The 23255-nt window shown below is 44.4% G+C and overlaps 1 protein-coding gene across 1 annotated transcript; it reads left to right on the top strand.

The window, feature by feature from the left end:
* Positions 1-3221: 3221 nt before the first annotated feature.
* Positions 3222-11415, top strand: LOC128409874 (cysteine-rich venom protein pseudechetoxin-like). Its single transcript, XM_053380377.1, has 7 exons — positions 3222-3281; positions 4064-4168; positions 5993-6080; positions 7131-7279; positions 7726-7820; positions 10600-10688; positions 11133-11415. Exons 1-7 carry the CDS (start codon positions 3222-3224, stop codon positions 11141-11143), a joined length of 597 nt encoding a protein of 198 aa, XP_053236352.1. The 3' UTR covers positions 11144-11415.
* The last annotated feature ends 11840 nt before the right edge of the window (positions 11416-23255 follow it).

Raw genomic sequence — 23255 nt, 5'->3', positions numbered from 1 at the left:
CCTTAAGTAACCCTGAATTCGAGATGCTAGAATATTTATGGGAACAACTTAATTTGCACTGAAAAGTTCATTGCTAATATCTGTCATAACCAAAAGTAACACAATGCACCACTATGTGGACTCAATTCACAATGGGCCAGTTCACAGACAATGGGCTGGTTCATAGACTCACCCATCCAGGGATATAATATGCATACAAGGCCACAATTGTACTTCACCTCTGCAATAACCTCCATTTCCCCACTCACTTGTCAGTGGCCAGGTTATTCTTCTGAAGGAGGGAAGGATGAAGGTCTGTGGGCAATGAGACCACCAACCAGAGCCATGACTCCATCACACTGACAAAGTATTTGAGCCTGCTCCCATTTTCTACCCATTTCCCACACCAATGCATCTTGTGTAAGAAAACCAGAATGAGAGGCTAAACCTTAAGATAATATGCAAGATATGAAAACGTATTACGACATATTATTGGCTCAGTGCTTAAAAAAAAAAATTCCAGCACAAAGAAAGTCATGGCATCCCTTGGAGTGCCTGGCGTGCTCTGGTCCAGGGGGTCACGAAGAGTCGGACACAACTAAACGACTGAACAACAACAACAAAGGGGGAAATTCTTCTGCTATAGGAAGCACAAAAGAAAGGGTAGCCATTATTATGCAATGCTACCTAAAAGCATTTATCTATGAATGTTAACACATCCAACATTTAAAATCCTCACATATTCTAAATGAAAAGTAAAGGAAGGCACATCAGTGATCTGATTTAACTACACACCTATGCAAATGAAACGGGGTGTTGATACATTGGGTTTTCTAAACAGCTTGTGATCACATACTGCAACCTGTGCAATCTGTAATGATTCAGTGCCTTCAACCATTCATGATGGTTTGCAGTTGGTTTAGAGTCTTAGGCTGCAGCTGCGAACACATTCTGCTTTGGGGGGAAATGGGTCTTGCTTCTAAATAAATGTGCTTGGCTCTATGGGTGATGAAAGGATGCCATGGGATAAAGAACAAGCGCAGATATCAATCCTTCATAAGAAGTTGGCTGGCATGAAAGAGCTCACTAATAAGAAATGCTTTGTTGTTGCATAGAAGATGGTTAATCAATTTAAGGAAATAAATCTTTTTTTAAACAACATGAGAGAAATCCAAAGTTCTCCCTCAACAAAACTGTGTGATTCACTGTTGGACATTGAGTCATTCTGCGAAGAAGGAAACAGGAGAGGTATATAAGCATAACATCATCCAGTGACATCCAGAACCTCCTTAAATCTGCAAAGGAGGTTATTCTGGTCTCACTGGAAACAAGAAGGTAAGATTTTGGGGGGGATGGGGGGTAGCCGGTTTATACCATAGCCTGCAATATCATGTAGCCTGCCATATGAAGGTTATTTGCAACTAGAGTTGCCATATTTCAAAAAGTAAAACCAGGAAACCCCAAAATTGCTGAGCTTTTTGAGGTTGAACCAATATTTCAATTGACTTGCCTAAGATTCAGGACAAAGCACCACCTTTCAGAGATTCCACCTGGATGTCAATTCCACCTTTGAAATGTCTGGGAAAATCTGGATGTATGGCAGCCCTAGTTAAACACGTTAGGTTACCTCAGGAGGAGACATCTTAATGTTCACGTTTCTATTATTCATTCATTTATTTCATAAAATTTATACACCACTTCATGGTTAAAAAAACAACCACCACCACCCTGAAAGCAGTTTACAAAACTCTTCTACTGAAGACTCTGCACTTAAGCCAGCTGATAAATCGTGTCCTCCTCCCAGATAGCATGTGTTGCGGTGAGATCATCAGGACTGACCTCATTGCTTGTGTGGGTGGGAGTGATTGGATAGCCACAATAACCCGATTGGTGGTCCCTCGGTTGCTGGGGTAAATCTGGCCATTGGGATTGATCATGCATTAACCGAGGGACCTATATATACCACTGCACGTTGCCTTGAGCTTCCTCTTTTCGCCTCGTGCATCAGATCACCCTCCCTATATTTATGGTCCATTATGACCTTGCTATGCCATCGTGGGTCGTCTGTTCTTGGGACAGGGGCCCAGTAGGAATTTTCCCATTTGGCTGATTGGCTGGTGCCACTTGGGTTTCGCCTGCCGCATAGCAAATCATCACAATTTTGTAAGGTTTGGCGGTTAGGCATTGGTTCAATGTGGAGTGGAGGGGAGGTTGTCACACCTGCCCCTCCAATGCGCGAAAGGGTATTCCATTAAAGGAATCCAGGGGCTCGCCTTGCTTTTGCCGATCCCCTTCCAGGGGTTAGGGCCACACCAGAGCCCCTGGGAGCATTTGGGGTGAGCTTGAGTCTGAGCCTGGTCCAACGCTCCCCCAGAATGTTTTCCCTTACTGACCTCTGCCGGTGTCCAGTCGTCAGTGCTGCCCTGCCAAGGTCAGGTGCAGCTAGTCAGGAACCAATACCTAAGCAAACCACTCATGATCTGTAATAAATAAAGTTGTGGCCAAAATTATGCCAATAACCTTAAACTAAATTCTGTGTAAATTTTGTCTTTATTTATTGGGGGAGGTCTTGGGATCGTAATATGCAAGAGCATTACCATAGTCTTCAATGGATATAATGCTAGGGATATATCTAATGTATATTTTACAAATTTCACATTTATACCTTCCCCGAGAAGAATCCTGGGAACTATACTTTTCAGCAGGTGCTCACAATTCAGTCTGGAGATCACAGACAGAACTAAAAGACCCAGAGCCCCCAGGGAGAAGGAGATTGGTGATTAAAGCAATTTCAAGGCTGCCGTTCTATGAGCATTTACTTGGGGATTCCCATTTCAGTGGGAATGACTTTTAAGGAACATGTACATCCAAGTTACTACAGGTCAGTTATTCCTTCTAACAGCCTGGTGTTTTCCTTTGTGGGGGATTAGTATGCTGTAATCTATATTAAACATTGCATTTACATTGTACAATTCAGCAATGAATTGCCACTGTTAAACAACCGGGAGTCCAAAACCCTCATCCATCTTCTGCAAACATCCAGAGATCTTCCAGCAAATCCTGATCTGCCACCTGACCAGCCCTGTTCCTGGAAGCAGAAATCGACTTCTCAACTGCTGCCACGTGAGCAGTTTGGAATCTAAACCAGCACTCAGGAGAGGGGTGCCATGTCTTAATAAGTACATTCTATATACAAAAAGCAAATGTAAGGAAAAACCCCTGCTGTTATTTTGTTTTCAGAGATGATCATTCTCACTGTGTTGCTGAGTTTTGCTGCTGTGTTACAACAACCTGCTTCAAAAGTAAGTTTCTTAGCTACACAGGCATCCATGCCTAACTCTCTCCCATTTAAATCAGTAGGGGGGAAAGTGTTACTAAAATTGGTTGGGTTGTTTTCAAATCTAAGATTGGATTGGGCCAACCAAAATATTCTCTTTAATCAGTCAAAATGTGTTTTACTGCTTCATCCAGGAACACAATGAACTTGAAAAATATCATACTTAAGGGGAAGTCCAAACAAATGTAACTGTATTTTTTAAAAAAACAAAATGGCAAGTCTCTTTTTTCTTTCAGTAACTGTAGACTTATCCAAAGCATAGGTGTCGGGTGCCCAGGGCCCTGGTGCCATGGCTCCCACAACATTTTAAATGAGGGAGCCAGGCTCGGTTGCGCATGCATGCTGCGGGGGACATGTGCACTATGTCGTCATACCCCTGGTGTGTGTGCACTACCTCACTGCACCCGCATTACGCGTATGAGTGACGTCAGCATGCAGGGGGGGTGACATAGAGCTCACACACCAGAAGGGCGTGATGACAGTGCACAGCCTCAGGCACCCACAGTTGCAGGCGCAAGCCGGCACCACTGATCCAGAATACGCCCAAGAGAGTTTGGTGGCACTGCATTATCCAACAGTTTACAATTCAGATTTCATTTAGGTCAGAGCAGCCTGACAGAGGCAAATGGGGCCTACAAAGCACTTTTTCATGATTCTTAGAGAAACAGTGGTAAAATTATATTAGCATAATGAAAAATAATCCTATAAATAAAGACAAGAGGAATATTACTCGTTCTCTTACTTCAGGCACATGCAGTAGGAATTGGACCAGCTGAGCGAAATCAGATTGTTGACAAGCACAATGCCCTGCGGAGAGGAGTGCAGCCACCGGCAAGCAACATGCTGAAGATGGTAAGCAAGGAAGAGGCCTTGTAGGTCAGGGGCCTTGCAAAGGCTTTCCAGGGATACTACACCTCCTTGCAGGCAGAAAACCTTTGTTCTTCACCCTCTGGTAGTAATCTTCAAGGATAGGACTAGATTCAACAACAGCTTGAATGCCACTTACACATCATTTTAGAAAAGACAGAAGAGGACAAAAAGTGGGCACAGATTTGCATATCATCATTTATGCACATGTCACTATTCCATCGTTCAAGCCATGCTCAATGCAATTTACATAATTAGATAAATATAACAAAATTTGTCATAAGCAAAGAATAAAACACATCCAGACATATACAACAAAATTAAATATTCCCCACATAAGTCCTAATAAGATCTAAGAATAAGCATGCAAAAAAACCCTCACGGTGGTGGCAGCTGAGGTGGTGGAGAGAAAACCCAAGCAGCCAAGTTAAGGCAGCCGGGGGGGCAGCAATGGCGTGCTGAAGTGGCCTGAGTGGGTGTGGGGTGAGCAGGGAAGTCGCGTGGGGGTGGCAGTGGTGATGGTGGGCCTGGGTGGGTGGGGTGGGTGCCCCGGATTTAGGCTAGAAGACGTTCGAGGGTATGCTATATAATGGCTGGATCTACACACCTCAAAAAAGCATTTCAGGAAAACGTGTTGTAAACCTCATAATGGGAAATCATGTTGGCGAAAGATGGAATTCTACAGGGTCATCTGGGGTCACAGTGTTATAACACATTTAAAACGCTTTTTCTGTACTAATGTAGCTGAGTCCAATGTGTCCTGAGTTCTGTGGCCCAAGCCTCACCACCACAACTTTGCCTAAACATACAGACTTTTCTCCCCCAGCAAGCAGCTGTGGAATGGAGGCTGTCTTCTGTGAAAAGGAAGGGGTGCTCCTGGCAAGAGAGGTGTGGGAGGAGGGAGACGGGGGAACTCTGATGTCAGACATGTAGGGCCACCACCCCAGAAGTAAACATCAGTGTCTCTAATGTACACACCAGGGCTTCACTAGAAGTGGGACAAGGCTACAATGCTCGCGTCAGGCAAAATTTGACTTGGAGGGAAACACACCAAAGCACAAGAAATGGCAGCATATGTTTGGAATATGAATAACATTGTGCACCCATAGATTCAAAGCCCAGTGGTTGGGGTGCACTGGAACCCAAGTAAATGGTAATGTGTGCACATCCCAATGAGTAGCTGAGAGCACCTAACTCACCATCTTAACCAGGGTTTAAAAGCTGGCTAGGTATGTGGACGGCGTTGTGGTCTAAACCACTGAGCCCCTTGGGCTTGCCAATCTGAAGGTCAGCAGTTTGAATCCATGCAACAGGGTGAGCTCCCATTGCTCTGTCCCAGCTTCTGCCCAGCCTAGCAGTTCAAAAGCATGCCAGTGCAAGTAGATAAACAGGTACCACTGCGGCGGGAAGGTAAACGGCGTTTCCATGTGCTCTGGTTTCCATCACGGAGTTCCGTTGCACCAAAAGCAGTTAGTCATGCTGGCCACATGACCCAGAAAGCTGTCTGCGGACAAATGCCGGTTCCCTCAGCCTGAAAGTGAGATCAACGCCGCAACCCCATATTCACCTTTGACTGGACTTAACTGTCCAGGGGTCCTTTACCTTTTCTACCTTACTATCGTTAAGCATGGCTGGCATGAGTCAGGCAAAGGTAATGCTAAACAATGCTTAAGATCATCCAGGGACTGAGGTTGGTGACTGACTCTAGAACAGAACACATGAAATTTTGAAGAAATCAGAGGTATATGATGTTCTCCATTTTTAGAGAATGTGTCCATTCACACATTTACTATTTTTTTTTTCATTTAGAGATGGAATTCAGCTGCTGAAGCGAATGCAAAACGCTGGGCAAGCAACTGTCGATTTGCTCACAGCCCAAGTAACCAAAGAGTTGCCGGCAAGTACATCTGTCAGTAAGCACTGTGCAAAAAATTGAGGGTGATCTAAAATCTAACCCATATCTAATATACATTCACTATTGTTGCACTGACTCCGCAATTGTCATTCTGAGCATAATATTAAAAATACTTGAGGAATCCCACAGAAAGAGGAACAATGGAGAGGAATGTTCCAATTCTCCCTAACATCTGAAGTCAGAATTCCACATGCCATTCTCACCAGCTAAGCTTTGCCTCGACACACACTGTGTCCACCTGTGATACATATAACTTTTTAAGCACAGAGGACCAGTACACTGCAGCTTCCTCCTCCCTCAGGTGTTCTAAAGAAGGTAAAACCTGAAACATTTTGCTTTTGAACTTCAATATCTCTGCCTTGTTAATCACAGTAATGGAGGGAGATGGAGATGGAGATGGAGATTGGAGACTAGAGAGAGAGAGAGAGATCAATACAATAATTCAGTGGCAAGCAGTGAAATTTTTCATAGGGAAAGTTAAGGTAAGAGGTGACAGCTTGCAAGGGGAATTGGGGTGATGTTGCATGTGTGACATTACAACGCCACAATGTCACACACATGAGCATTGCGCCTCCATCCCTAAGCTGGGCAGAAGCTTCCTGGGCTTTGAGAAGGAGGCGCCAGGCCTCTGACAAGATGCCAGGTGGGCTTTGGAAAGGTGTCAGGAGGGCTCTTGAACTCTTATGGGGACTTGCCTAGTCCACTGACCACACACCACTGCAGTAATTCTAAAACCCCCAGAGAGCGAGTGCCTTTTAGAAAAGACATTTACAGGCAAACATACATGTGCTAACAACAAAACAGGTGTACCTTTTGCTTTAGAATAATTATTTTGCATTCAAATGTGAGTAGCTTTAACCAGCTAGCTAACCAGACAGATTTGTGAGTGGGGGGACAAATTCTGCTTGGAATAAACAAGCGTTTACCTGTTGCAGAATGTTCCTCTGAAGCATTGCATGACTCCTCTTGTTTACAGAATTTCCTAGGTCAGGAATCATGAGTTTTGTTAATGCTTCCCGTCTCCACTTCTAGATGGCATCTCATGTGGTGAAAATATATATGCATCATCTCACGCTACTCCATGGAATGACGTGATTCAAGCTTGGTACAACGAGGTGAAAGATTTCAAGTACGGTGTTGGAGCAGTCCGTCCAGGGGCCGTAACTGGTCATTACACTCAGGTAACTCAAACACCGTTTTGTATCTTTCTCAAGCGCATGGTTCAGCTAGTCAATCCATGCCTGACAGCCCACTCACATCTTGGCTTGCTGCTGCCTGGGACCTCACAGAAGGAAGAAAGAAAACCGAAAAGAGGTGGGTTTTTCCCTCGCGTTCCACCCAGTACTTTTTCCATATTTTTCACACAGAACTTCAGATAATGGATAGTCCTTATCTCTGCTGTGCCTTTCTTTCTGTTTTTTCTTCGGATGCCATTCTCATTCACAGCTTATTCAAACTTCCTTTCCCTGAGGGGAAAAATGAGGGTGCTTCAATTAGACACAACACAAAGTGATGATATTTTGGTTGTTTTTTTTAAAAAGCTGTTAAATGTACGGTATGTTTTCCTTGCTCGGCATGGAAACAGATTCCAATATGTTTTCTTGTGTGGATGTTCTTATACTTACAGGTGGTTTGGCACAAGTCTCACCTAATTGGTTGTTATGATGCCCATTGTCCTCAAAACAGCATGAAGTACCTCTACGTTTGCCAGTACTGTCCTGCGTATGTATTCTTTATTTATCTGTTTGTTTGTTTGTTTGTTTGTTTGTTTGTCATTTGTTACCCATAGTCTCCAAAGGATTTGTGTTTCATATCCGTTTTCCTTTTATATATTACAAAAAAAACAAACCTGAATAAAAGAACCCTCATAAGAGCCACAAGACACTTGGGCAGCACGCTAGTACTGTATTAACTCTGCATTTCAATGGCTGCCAACCAACCATAAAACAAAAACAACAAAGTCCTTCTTATTACCTTTGGGCTATTTGCCTAAAAAATAAGGACGCAGCAGTGGATTTATTTTTTAATGACAAAGTCAAAAACTTTTATGGAAAACTGCCCCCCACCCCCCGCCGCCCCCTTTGGATCCTCCTAAACAGTTGGAGACTTTCATTCCGGAATGTTCATTGCGCTGAATATTCAGTGAAATATTCTTCACCATCTGGGAGGATGCAGTCAGACCTCATATGATGGGTCTGGCAGCCCACCTGTCAGTTACCTGACAGCCCAGTTACATCAGGTGACCACTTTGAAATGCAGAGCCCACAAAGTGCCTTTCCTTCAGCTGATTGTCAGCTGTTGAGAAGCCCTTTGCACAGGGAACATGCCTGGTTGGTTAGAGTGTGGTGCTGATAACGTCAAGGTGTCAGGTTTGATCTCTGTATTTTTTACCATATCAAGTTCCTTATGCCAGCTCTAAATCCTGGGGAAATCCCGTGCCACTCCAGAAAATATTTGGCAGAAAACCTCCATGTGCACCCACAACTAGTGTAGAGAATTCTGGGAGGCTTACTTCATTCAGCCCAATTTTTTCCTCGTTCATAGGAGCAGTCACAGTTATATTCCTCAGGAGTATAGGCAGGGAAGTCACAAAACTAGTGACTTCTCGTTCACCCCACATAGATGTTTGTAACCCAAATTACATGCAATTGCATTTTAAGGTTCCGTCTTATATAATTTCATCCTCTTTAACATGTTTCTTAATATATTCGGCTATTTTCTGACACTTCAAACCCCAATGTGGTCTTTGCATATGGGGAATAACTTTTTTAATACAGTGGTACCTCGGGTTAAGTACTTAATTCGTTCTGGAGGTCTGTTCTTAACCTAAAACTGTTCTTAACCTGAAGCACCACTTTAGCTAATGGGGCCTCCTGCTGCTGCTGTACCGCTGGAGCACAATTTCTGTTCTCATCCTGAAGCAAAGTTCTTAACCCGAGGTACTATTTCTGTCTGTAACCTGAAGCGTATGTAACCCAAGGTACCACTGTAGACTAGAAAGGGTTTCCAGTCTTCTTTAAGGATTTGAAATCTGTGCCTCTTATCAGTGCTGTCAGTTTTGCCATCTCTGCGTATTCCCAGATTTTCATCAACCATTCTTCCTTTGAGGGTGTTCCCTCCTCCTTCCATTTCTGTGCATTGAGAATCCTTGCCATTGTAGTCACATACATAAATACCATTGAGGCTTCCTTCTGGATTTTTCTGTCTAGTATCCCCAGTAGGAAGGATTCTAGCCTCTTGGGAAAAGCCAATTTATTTATTTTTCTTAATTTCATTATATAAAGGTAAAGGGACCCCTGACCATTAGGTCCAGTCGTGACCGACTCTGGGTTTGCGGCGCTCATCTCGCTTTATTGGCCGAGGGAGCCAGCGTTTGTCCGCAGACAGCTTCCGGGTCATGTGGCCAGCATGACAAAGCTGCTTCTGGCGAACCAGAGCAGCGCACGGAAACACTGTTTACCTTCCCGCCGGAGCGGTACCTATTTATCTATTTGCAGTTTGACGTGCTTTCGAACTGCTAGGTTGGCAGGAATTTCATTATATATCACGTCCCAAAAGGCCTTCGCCTCCCTGCAAGTCCACCACATATAATAAAATGACCCCTCACAGTTATTACATTTCCAACACTTATTTGATACATTTTTGTACATTTGAACTAGTTTATTTGGTGTTAAATATTATCTGTATATCATATTGTAATAATTTTCTTTTAAGCCATAACATGCTGTAAATTTCATTCCTGTTTTCCAAAGCTCTTCCCAGGCAGCCATATCTATATTATGTCCAACATCCTTAGCACAATTAGTCATTGTTAGTTCAACCATTTCATCCTTTATTTCCTAGCCTAACAATGATTTGTATGTGTTAGAAACTAATTTCTCATCATTGTTACATAAACCTGCTTCCAAGTTTGCCCAGACTTTTTCAGTTGAAGAGTGAGTTGGCCAGTCTCCTTTTTCCTGCATCTGACTAGAACAATAAGCCAATATATTTGGGGGGCAGAAGGAGCTGCTGCCCCTCCTTCTCTCTGCATCACACCCTGGCAGCTGCATTGCAGAGGCAGGAGGGTTCAGTCCTGCTCAGCTTCACCGCATGGCTGTCTTACCTTGCAGGGAAGAGGTCTCCTTCTCCCAGCTTCCCAGTCGCTCTGGGAGGCTGACCCTGTTTGGCCTTGTCTCCACCCGACTCAGCCAAAGCCCCAATCCACCTGAATGAGCTCAATTCATTTTAGGCTTGGAGCTTCAGCAAAATCCAGCGTGCAACCCTATTCCTCACATTCATTTCAAAAATGTATGCAGTGCTTGTCAAAAAACATCCAAGCAGTTTGAACAATAAAATTAAGGAAAAATTAAGAACAACTTACAGCACACAAAAGGTTAATACAACAGTAGACTAAAGGAACTTTCTAAAAAATATGCACAAATACTTTTCTAATTGAGAACAGAAAGCACAAATGTATCCCTGTTTGTTTACTTCTTATTTATCTTATTTATCATTCCAGAGGGAACATGATGGGATCACTTCAAACCCCATATAAGTCTGGGTCACCTTGTGGGGACTGCCGTGGCTCATGCGACAATGGATTATGCAGTGAGTAGAAATAACTTCAAATATTATCATAATGCCTTTTTGCACTTTAGAAAGGGCATTCAATAAGAATGGGTCCCAGTAAATTTGATGGGAGGTTATTCCTGAGTAGATGTGCACAAGATTGTAGACCCCATAACCTTCCTTATTCTGTAGGTGGCTGCAGGATGTCTATGTAAATGTTCTCATGACCTGCACATCCACCCTTAAAAACATGCCCAATTTATTCTGGGTTACAGCCAGGATTGCTAAACTAATTACTAATTCAGTTCCTACATTCATTAAAACAAACTGCTAAATAATGTTTTACATGTTCTTCTTTTTCTTTTAAATCACTTTCAGTTTTGATCTTAAACTCCACTATGTCAACTAAAAATGAAAAAGTCCCTGGAGTTTGAATCCTTGGAGGTGTTAACTCTGATGTGTTCTTGTCCTTTTCATTTTTAGCCAATCATTGAAAATATAGAGATAAGAACATCACCTGTGAAGCTGTAGTGAAATCACAAGGATGCAATAAATAGGAAATTATGCAAGAGTGTGTCGCTTCTTGCAAGTGCCCCCCCCCCTCCGAAATAACATAGGAGGTCCCTCTTGGGGCGTTCATCATCTTCGCTGAACTCTGCATTCTCACTTAAATCATACAATCCTCCAGTTTCTTCTGACAGATCCCGTCTAAATGAATTTTTTTAACATGTTTTTGAAACTGAAAACTCATAAAAAGTCTTGCATGTATGGATGTTTTCATTCTTTCTTTTTGCCTAATGGGGGGGTGGGGAGTTGGGGGGTAGGGTCTAAAGAGTCACAGGAGAAATAGAAGGCACACAGATGCACACCTGCAAAAGATCTCAAGAGGGATGCAATGTATGGCTGAGTAAATGCGGATACAGGAAGCCTGGAATGGAAGGGGGACAAACGTAATGAAATGAAGTGCAACTAACCCACAGCTGCTCCACCTGGGCTCACACTGACATAACACAGTTTGGATCCTAGGCTCATCCTGCAGCTGAAGCAATTTTGCAATACATAGCAACCCAAAAACCTCCGCAGCAACACATGTGCACAATGGTCCTGGTATCCCCAGTGCTTGGAATCAACTAGTGCATTTGAACAAAAATCTCTGAATGACCGCAGAAAGTTGCTACCATAATTGCTGGATGAACTATGGGTGAATTAAGTTAATTTGGGAGTGGGACGATTTCTCATTCCTCTTTACGCTCAGTCCCTCCACCCAGTGCTCTGTAGGGGGACTCTCAGACTTATAGCATTCCGCAGTTTTTAAAATAAAAATATTAGTTGTTACATTACCAGGAATGGGAGATGAGAAGCAAATGGTGTTCTTAGGTTTCTTTTGTTGCTAAGGTGACATTGCTAAGTCCATCTTTCCAGGATTCAAGGTCAATTTATAGATCCTCGTTCACCACTGCATCCAGGCACAGCTCCAAAAACGCATAGTGACCGTATGGGTGTTGAATAGCATTGAAGACAAGATCGGTGCTTGGAGCAACTAGCTCAGACCTCTTTACACACTGAGCTTCTCAGATAGACTGAGGTACAACAATAGGTTTGATTCCCCTCCTCCCAAGGTGAGGAGTGGCCTAGCTAAGCCTGGCAGGACAGCTTACTCTATGCCATTAACCCCTTCATGCATCAAGTGGACTTAAGCATGTTGGTTCTATGAGGCTGGTGATCCCACAAGCCCAGATGGGCAACCAAAACATGCATGGGGGGCACACACACCCTTGCTGGAACAGGGTCGGGAGCAACCTGTCCCAATGCATGCCATGGCAATCCAGCCGAAGCCCACTGCCTAAGGCACAGCTTGGTCCCAATGTTTGGCTTTGCCACTTGGTGATCTGCCTAGAATCCCACACTAGGCCATATACCATGATATGTGCCCACTCTGATCCAATTCAGTGATCTGTCAAAAACAAAGGCTAAGACACTAACGACTTCCTCCCCACCATTAACTTTGAATCACGAGTGAAAGTAAGGGGGGAGTATGGACCAACACAGGGGATGCAAAACTTTAAAAAACCCTTCCTTAAGATATAGGGTGTCTGTCTTTGGGGAGGGGGGTAATTTTCCATCAGATGTCACAAAGCTGGTGCACTGATTGAGCTGGGGCCCTTTCCCAGGAATAGTGCTTGATGGTCCCAGCGTCTTACCCTGGGAATCCCAGAAACCACCTTAGCAGAACCTTTCTCAGGGACAAGTCGTGAAGGGATGAGGACCACCCCCCCCCCATGCCGAGATGGAGCTTGGGAGGGAAAGCGCAACATCCACACACTCTTTCTCCCGCTCCCCCCCCCAACCACATGCTCTCCCCCACCACCGCAACACTTCGCTCTGCTGGCTCTTTCTCCAGTGCCGCGGTGGCTGGGCCTCAGGCTTCTTGCAGCCTACTCAGCCTTGACACGGCGACCAGAAGTGAGACACCTACGTCCAGAAGTGTGCTTTTGGATGTGTTGCGCCCACTTCTATGAATATGGATGCGGCAGATATCAGCCACAGCGGTGGAGGAGCCTATGATGGAGGCTGCTCCGGCCACCCTGGAAGAGGTGGCGGTGGCTAGGTCGCACAATCAGAACATCACAGATTTCAAACAACCTCTGGGCAGGTTTCTGTGAATTTGTGATGTCCAGATTAATTTGGGGAAACTGAGTGGTATGAACCATCATGGATTCAGCAGATACCACATTAACTGTACTCCCAGCAAAGCAAACAAGGTTGAACCCCCCTCCTACCCTGTGGGAACGTGAAGGAAGAGCAACCTGCCTAGCCAGAAGATGGCCATTATCAGTCCTGTCCCTACAGATCAGATAAGAGTGAGCCATAGGTCCACCTCCTTCTTAAAGGTAAAAAAAGGTAAAGGACCCCTGGACGGTTAAGTCCAGTCAAAGGCAACTATGGGGTTGCAGCACTCATCATCATCATGATCATAAATTTATTTATATCCCGCCCTCCCCAGCCGAAGCCAGGCTCAGAGCGGCTAACAACAGTAAAACGATAAAACATTCTAAAATCATTTCATTATAAAATTAATTCCAATCAAATTAATGGAAACCATTGGGCTAGAAGTTCTGTGAGGATTGCCAAAGGAGGGAGTCAGGCTGTGCCTTGGCCAAAGGCCTGGTGGAACAGCTCTGTCTTGCAGGCCCTGCGGAAAGATGTCAAGTCCCGCAGGGCCCTAGTCTTTTGTGACAGAACGTTCCACCAGATCAGGGCCATGGCCAAAAAAGCCCTGATCTTGCTTTCAGGCCTCGGGAACCGCTTTCTGGGTCATGTGGCCAGCATGACTAAACCACTTCTGGTGCAACGGAACACCGTGACAAAAACCAGAGTGCACAGAAATGGCATTTACCTTCCCGCCACAGCGGTACCTACTTGCACTCGTGTGCTTTTGAACTGCTGGGTTGGCAGGAGCTGCGACAGAGCAACGGGAGCTCACTCCGTTACGGGGATTTGACCTGCCAATCTTCTGATCGGCAAGTCCAAGAGGCTCGGTGGTTTAGACCACAACGCCACCCACATCCCCACCTCCTCCTTATGCCATAGTAGGAAACACTCAAAGGCAGCCCTAATACAAAAAGCCTCTTCATATTCCAGCCATTCTCTGCCCACAAACTCAGAATAGGCTCTGTACACAATATTCCAATATCAGGTCCACATCATCTCCTTCTGCCCATACTCCCTTCCAAGAAAGGAGAAAGGGTCCACAAAAACACAAAAACAGTGAAGTCTGTCTAGCAACCACAGAAGACTGGCTGGGCCCCCAATGTGGAAAACTCCATGTGGTTAGGGACCCCAGACAGGGCAATCCCATTTCTGAAATGGGGAAACTTCTCCAGGGAAGGGACCCACACCTGAATCAGAGGCTGGACTAGCATTTCAAGCCCTGGCAGGTGTCAACAGAGTTGGAGATTCCATGCTAGGCCAGCTTCCCTGAATCCAAGGGCCATACACAGTAGACTTGGCCTTCTTCGAGGGCCACCTTCTCAGCCTCAGCATTCTCCAGCCTGCCAAAGCAAGCCTGAATTAGCTGACCATCGAGGCCTTTCTTCAGCTGAAGACAAGGTGGGCATTGAAAGTGGTGCTTGGCTGTGGCTTTAGGGACCTTGACATTGCCCTTCCAGCCTGCTCTGGCTGCCTATGAGTCACAATAGATACCAGGAAGCCAGAGAGGTGCAAAGTGCCCTCCCAAAAACCCTGTAAACAGTGCTGACAAGAGTAAACTTACTCTAAATCCATAGAATCATAGAATCATAGAATCATAGAATCATAGAGTTGGAAGAGACCACAAGGGCCATCGAGTCCAACCCCCTGCCAAGCAGGAAACACCATCAGAGCACTCCTGACATATGGTTGTCAAGCCTTTGCTTAAAGACCTCCAAAGAAGGAGACTCCACCACACTCCTTGGCAGCAAATTCCACTGTCGAACAGCTCTTATTGTCAGGAAGTTCTTCCTAATGTTTAGGTGGAATCTTCTTTCTTGTAGTTTGGATCCATTGCTCCGTGTCCGCTTCTCTGGAGCAGCAGAAAACAACCTTTCTCCCTCCTCTATGTGACATCCTTTTATATATTTGAACATGGCTATCATATCACCCCTTAGCCTCCTCTTCTCCAGGCTAAACATGCCCAGCTCCCTTAGCCGTTCCTCATAAGGCATCGTTTCCAGGCCTTTGACCATTTTGGTTGCCCTCCTCTGGACACGTTCCAGTTTGTCAATGTCCTTCTTGAACTGTGGTGCCCAGAACTGGACACAGTACTCCAGGTGAGGTCTGACCAGAGCAGAATACAGTGGCACTATTACTTCCCTTGATCTAGATGCTATACTCCTATTGATGCAGCCCAGAATTGCATTGGCTTTTTTAGCTGCCGCGTCACACTGTTGGCTCATGTCAAGTTTGTGGTCAACCAAGACTCCTAGATCCTTTTCACATGTAGTGCTCTCAAGCCAGGTGTCACCCATCTTGTATTTGTGCCTCTCATTTTTTTTGCCCAAGTGCAATACTTTACATTTCTCCCTGTTAAAATTCATCTTGTTTGTTTTGGCCCAGTTCTCTAATCTGTCAAGGTCGTTTTGAAGTGTGTTCCTGTCCTCTGGGGTGTTAGCCACCCCTCCCAGTTTGGTGTCATCTGCAAATTTGATCAGGATGCCCTTGAGTCCATCATCCAAGTCGTTGATAAAGATGTTGAATAAGACCGGGCCCAAGACAGAACCCTGTGGCACCCCACTAGTCACTCTTCTCCAGGATGAAGAGGAACCATTGATGAGCACCCTTTGGGTTCGGTCAGTCAGCCAGTTACAAATCCACTGAGTGGTAGCATAGTCAAGACCGCATTTTACCAGCTTCTTTACAAGAATATCATGGGGCACCTTGTCAAATGCCTTGCTGAAATCAAGGTAGGCTACATCCACTGCGTTCCCTTCATCTACCAGGCTTGTAATTCTGTCAAAAAACGAGATCAGGTTAGTCTGACATGACTTATTTTTCAGAAATCCATGCTGACTATTGGTGATCACAGCATTCCTTTCCAGGTGCTCACAGACTGTTTGCTTAATGATCTGCTCCAGAATCTTCCCTGGTATTGATGTCAGACTGACTGGGCGGTAATTATTTGGGTCCTCTCTTTTCCCCTTTTTAAAAATAGGGACAACATTTGCCCTCCTCCAGTCTGCCGGGACTTCGCCTGTTCTCCAGGAATTCTCAAAGATGACTGCCAGTGGTTCTGAAATCACATCTGCCAGTTCTTTTAATACTCTTGGATGCAGTTCATCTGGCCCTGGAGACTTGAATACATCTAGACTAGCCAAGTATTCTTGTACTATCTCCTTAGTTATTCTGGGCTGTGTTTCCTCTGCTGAATCATTTGCTCCAAATTCTTCAGGTCGGGCATTGTTTTCTTTATCGGAGAAGACTGAGGCAAAGAAGGCATTGAGGAGTTCAGCCCTTTCTGTGTCCCCTGTTTGCATTTCACCATCTTCTCCTCTGAGTGACCCCACTGTTTCTTTGTTCTTCCTTTTGCTACGAACATACCCATAAAAGCCTTTTTTGTTGCTTTTAACCTCTCTAGCAAGCCTGAGTTCATTCTGTGCTTTAGCTTTTCTGACTTTGTGTCTACACGTGCTGGCTATTTGTTTGAATTCCTCTTTGGTGGTTTCCCCCCTTTTCCATTTTTTGTACACATCCTTTTTTAATCTTAGCTCAGTTAAAAGTTCTTTAGATAGCCACCCTGGCTTCTTTAGGCACCTTCCATGTTTCCGTCTCATTGGTATTGCCTGAAGTTGTGCTTTTACTATCTCCCTCTTAACAAACTCCCAGCCATCATGAACTCCCTTTCCTTTTAGTATTACTGTCCATGGGATCTCACCCAGCACTTCCCTAAGTTTTATGAAGTCGGCTTTCTTAAAGTCGAGAAATTGAGTCCTAGTATGCTTGGCTGCTCCTTTCCGCTGTATAGTAAACTTCAGAAGAGCATGATCACTCGCGCCTAATGATCCTTCCACTTCTACCCCACTAACCAGGTCATCAACATTGGTTAGGACCAGATCTAAAATGGCTGTTCCTCTTGTAGCTTCTCCCACTTTCTGGACAATGAAGTTGTCTGCAAGGCCAGTGAGGAATCTGTTTGACCTTATGCTCTTGGCTGAGTTTGACATCCAACAAATATCCGGGTAATTGAAGTCCCCCATTACTACTATCTCCCTTCCTTTTGCATGCTTGGCCATCTGTTCCAGGAAGGCATCATCTATGTCCTCCGTTTGGCTTGGGGATCTATAGTAAACTCCCACAATGAGGTCACTGTTATTCTTCTCTCCCTTAATTTTGACCCAAATGCTCTCACTTTGGCTTTGAGGTTCTAAATCTTGGATCTCTTCACAGGTATACACATCCCTGACATATAACGCCACTCCTCCTCCTTTCTTGTCTGGTCTGTTTCTCTGAAATAGAAATAGAAATAAATCCAGTGTGGGTCTGCCAATATGACCCCAGGACCACTTGTTCCCAGAGGGAGTGAGAGGCTTAGAATCATTCTATAATACATTACCAGTCTGGTGCAGTGGTTAGGAGCGGTAGACTTGTAATCTGGTGAACCAGGTTCGCGTCCCTGCTCCTCCACATGAAGCTGCTGGGTGACCTTGGGCCAGTCACACTTCTCTGAAGTCTCTCAGCCTCACAGAGTGTTTGTTGTGGGAGAGGAAGGGAAGGAGATTGTTAGCTGCTTTGAGACTCCCCAGGGTGTGATAAAGCAGAATATCAAATCCAAACTCCTCTTCTTCTCTTCTACTTTCCACCCAAACTGAGTTGCCACTCTGGTGGGCAAGCTAGAAAATATTCATCCAAGCTGAAATACCACTAAGAAAAGAAGAGATTTTGGTTTAACTTTCCAAATACAGCTGTTCTAAAATCTTTCAGGTAAGAAAGCTGGACCACTCACAAGACTGGGATACATATGGATATCTGCTATAAGATGCATTTAAATAATCAATTCATGGTGGAGAAAGTGGTTGTGTAAGTCACCTTAATTAACCCTGAATTCGAGATGCTAGAACATTGGGAAGAGCCCTTCTTAGAAACATATTTATGGGAACAACTTAATTTGCACTGAAAAGTTCATTGCTAATATCTGTCATAACCAAAAGTAACACAATGGGCCACTATGTGGACTCAATTCACAATGGGCCAGTTCACAGACAATGGGCTGGTTCATAGACTCACCCATCCAGGGATATAATATGCACACAAGGCCACAATTGTACTTCACCTCTACAATAACCTCCATTTCCCCACTCACTTGTCAGTGGCCAGGTTATTCTTCTGAAGGAGGGAAAGATGAAGGTCTGTGGGCAATGAGACCACCAACCAGAGCCATGACTCCATCACACTGACAAAGTATTTGAGCCTGCTCCCATTTTCTACCCATTTCCCACACCAATGCATCTTGTGTAAGAAAACCAGAATGAGAGGCCAAACCTTAAGATAATATGCGAGATATGAAAACGTATTACGACATATTATTGGCTCAGTGCTTTAAAAAAAAAATCCAGCACAAAGAAAGTCATGGCATCCCTTGTTCTAGAAGAACATTTGAATAGGAACATTTAGTTTTGAACATTATGACTTGCCACAATCCAGAAAGGACATGTAACACAGTATAAGTCACTGTATTTTGCTTTTCCTGATACATCCTCATGCTCCCATGAATCCCTACTCTGCTTCAGCAGATTCCAGAAGCACATGCAGCAGAACGTATGTGCAGCAATTATGTCAGGATGCTAAGTGGACAGAAGCAATCACTGAATGCTGGAATGCCACTCAGTATGCCATCATCAACACCACCTCTGGAAAAATCAGCTGTGTGACATCACTGCATAAAGAGATACGAGCTGCTAAGGGAGCTGGGCATGTTTAGCCTGGAGAAGAGGAGGTTAAGGGGTGATATGATAGCCATGTTCAAATATATAAAAGGATGTCACATAGAGGAGGGAGAAAGGTTGTTTTCTGCTGCTCCAGAGAAGCGGACACGGAGCAATGGATCCAAACTGCAGGAAAGAAGATTCCACCTAAACATTAGGAAGAACTTCCTGACAGTAAGAGCTGTTTGACAGTGGGATTTGCTGCCAAGGAGTGTGGTGGAGTCTCCTTCTTTGGAGGTCTTTAAGCAGAGGCTTGACAACCATATGTCAGGAGTGCTCTGATGGTGTTTCCTGCTTGGCAGGGGGTTGGACTCGATGGCCCTTGTGGTCTCTTCCACCTCTACGATTCTATGATTCTATGATCAGCAAATGAGGGACACCAGAACATTTCCTATCACTTCAGCAGTGCATAAATAGTTTAAGTAGTTAACAGCAAGCAGAGTCCAACTATTATCAGGAGAGCCTTAACCCTTCCCTTGCTACAGTCCTGATCCAGATTGGGTGACTGACACCTGCTTCCATTGGCTCAAATGGGAGCTTTACTTCCAATATAATTAGCAGGCACCAGGGAACAATGATGCCATTAAAGAAACAACCAAACCAGCTAGTTTAATCTGTGGTGTCACCTGTGTTCTACTGCAGACCAGGAAATATCAGACAGACATAGGAGAAACTGCTCTGGAGAGTCCCAGGACTGCAACCTATGCAGACAATTGTGACTGAGAAGCAAGATCCGCTATGCTCAATGTGGTTTACTCTCAAATTGGTGCTTAGCACTGAAACCGTACATTCATGACCGGAAATAGGCAATAAAACTAATTTCTGCATGTCATAGGAGTGCTGGGGAATAGAGACAATTATTATTTCAGAAGAAAACCATGTCAAAAGGTAATGTAAAGAATTGCACATTTTTCTAGACACACAGGTAATAATGATTATTCAATGAAGAATGGTCTATGCTACAATTAAATCCTAAACTGAAGGCCCATATTGTTAGATCCGCACTTCTGAAGCCCATCCCATATAACTGTAAACTGATCTTTTAATTTTTCTTATAAACTTTTACACACCCATTATCTTTGCTTAATTAAGTATTCTATGTATTTGTTTAAATCTACATTCGGTTCTTGCTCAGATTTATTTAATAATTATTCATTTAGATTCATACTGTTATGCTATTTATTTAGATGTTTTGCTTATGCTGGTCTATGACCATAATAAAGTACTTAAAATCATCGTCGTCGTCGTCATCATCATCATCATCATCATCATAGTGATTAGTATCCACACTGAATTTTCAGGTACTGAAAAAAATACATGAAATGACATTTGCCCACCATCATGATGCTCCTGTGATCTAATCACATCCTCCTCTTCCTCCTTCAAGTACAAAGAATGTCTTCAAATCATATTGTGGGCGAAGGGGAGATTCAATTCTGTATTAATCCTGTGGCAAATGTTTTAGCATATTTTGACAGAAAACCATTAATATTTGATGCGTTAATTGTTGTCTCATCTCCTCTTGGAAAAAAATGTGTGATTCCAGGCTGTTAGCAACCTTTACAGATAGCAGCAGAATTTTATGGTTAATCTGCATCCCTGAAAAGAACAGTTCATATTTAGTTATTTACAGTGCTTTTTCCAGGGGGAGGGGTGCAGGGGTATGCATACCCCTAAACATTTTGTGAATTTAAGCTTGGCTTCTTTGAGGGGCACTATTTCGATATGAGTAGGAAAATGAGAGTACCCCTAAACATTTTTAAGGAAAAAAGCACTGGTTCTTTATAGAGTTTTCTTAGCTTTTCAAGAAAAATTTGTCTGTTATAGGAAGTACACAATTTTGTATCAAAAGAAATGGTAGCCATTATTATGCAATGCTACCTAAAAAGACTTTATCCATGAATGTTAACACATCCAACATTAAAAATCCTCAGATCTTCTAAATCAAGAGTAAAGGCAGGCACACCAGTTATCTGATTCAACCACACCCCTTAACTTTTGTAACCTATGCAAATGAAATGGGGTGTTGATACATTGGGTTTTCTAAACAGCTTGTGGTTACATACCGCAATCTGTGCAATCTGTAATGACGCAGTGCCTTCAACCATTCAGATTACAGCTATAACAAAGGCGGCATTTTTCCATCTCCGCCAAGCTAAGCAGTTGGCTCCTTACCTCTCTCGCCCTGACCTAGCCACTGTGATCCACGCGACGGTCACCTCCAGACTGGATTACAGTGGTGCCTCGCAAGACGAAATTAATTCGTTCCGCAAGTTTTTTCTTCTTGCGAGTTTTTCGTCTTGTGAAGCACGGTTTCCCATAGGAATGCATTGAAAATCAATCAATGCGTTCCTATGGAAACCGCCTTCAGACCAGGTCTGGGGACAGTCTGTCCCCTGACCTCTTCTGAAGGCTGGGGGGGGACAAGGGCTTTTCTTCCCACCGCCAGCCTTCAGAAGGCTGTTCTGAAGGCTGGCGGTGGGAAGAAAAGCCCTTCTCCCCACCTCCCGCCCCGCAAGCTCTGGGGACAGGAGGGCTTTGCTGCCGACCGCCAGCATTTTAAAAGCCCCCGGGACAGCGGAGGTCTTCTGAAGGCAGGCAGTGGGCCAAAGTCTTTGCTCCCCCCCCCCCGCCTGCCTTCAAAAGCCGTCCGGGATAGCGGAGAAACGCGCTGCGCTTCTCCGCTATCCCGGGAAGGCAGGACCTCTTCTGAAGGCCGGCGGTGGGCGAAAGTCTTTGCTCCCGACGGCCAACATTTTAAAAGCGGTCCGAGACAGCGGGAAAGCGCAGCGCGCTTCCCTGCTATCCCACACCGCTTTTAAAATGCTGGCGGTGGGGAGCAAAGCCTTTCGGCCCCCGCCGGCCTTCCTGGACCTCTTCTGAAGGCCGAAGGGGCGTGAAAGGCTTTGCTCCCCACCGCCAGCATTTAATAGAGGTCCCTGGAGATTTCCCTATGGGCTTTCTTCTTGCGAAGCAAGCCCATAGGGAAATTCGTCTTGCGGAACGACTCAAAAACGGAAAACTCTTTCGTCTTGTGAGTTTTTCGTTTTGCGAGGTGTTCGTCTTGCGAGGCACCACTGTATTGTAACTCACTCTACGTGGGGCTGCCCTTGAGACTGACCCAGAAACTCCAGCGGGTGCAGAATGCTGCAGCGAGACTCCTTACGAGGTCTTCGCTGCGAGATCACATTCACCCGGTGCTATACCAGCTGCACTGGCTCCCGGTGGAGTACAGGATCAGGTTTAAGGTGCTGGTTTTAACCTTTAAAGCCCTATACGGCCTAGGACCCTCGTACCTACGGGACCGCCTCTCCTGGTATGCCCCACAGAGGAACCTACGGTCTGCAAATAAAAACATCCTGAAGGTCCCAGGCCTCAGAGAGGTTAGGCTGGCCTCAACTAGAGCCAGGGCTTTCTCAGCCATGGCTCCAATCTGGTGGAACGCTCTGTCGCAAGAGACTAGGGCCCTGCAGGACCTGACATCTTTCCGCAGGGCCTGCAAGACAGAGCTGTTCCACCAGGCCTTTGGTCAGAGCGCAGCCTGACCCCCTCCTCTGGCAACCTGCACAGAATTTTGCTTAACGGTTGCCATTAATTTGATTTTAATTAATTTTTATAATGAAATGTTTTTAGAATGTTGGATTATTTGATTGTTTGATTATTTGATTGTTGTTAGCAGCCCTGAGCCCGGCTTTGGCTGGGGAGGGCGGGATATAAATAAAATTTTTTATTATTATTATTATTATGACTCAGTGCCTTCAACCATTCTTTTTTTTTTTACTTCTTTTTATTCATTTTCTATAACCAAACCACAAAAAAAGAAAACCAAAAATAAACAACACACACCAAAGAAAAAAGAAAACATCAACCAAAACAAAACACATGAACAAACCAGAAGACAAACATTAATTAACAACAAATAACGGTTGACTTCCCTCCATCTCGGTTTTGGGTTATGTAAATATTAAATCCATTCTGCAGTTTTTAATTTTATATTGTCTACACATCGCAAGGGTTATATTAAACCTACTGTGATTTTTATATCTCTAGAATTTGTTTCCATATATGTTATGAATTTGGTCCAATCGTCAATAAACTTTGTACCTTTTTGCTGTCTGATGTTCTGCGTCATTTTTGCCAAATCCATATA

Source organism: Podarcis raffonei, chromosome 3 (genome assembly GCF_027172205.1).
Source record: "Podarcis raffonei isolate rPodRaf1 chromosome 3, rPodRaf1.pri, whole genome shotgun sequence".
NCBI classification, from domain to species: Eukaryota; Metazoa; Chordata; class Lepidosauria; order Squamata; family Lacertidae; genus Podarcis; species Podarcis raffonei.
Note: the sequence above shows the minus strand (reverse complement) of the source record. Positions and strands in the feature narration are given on the sequence as shown.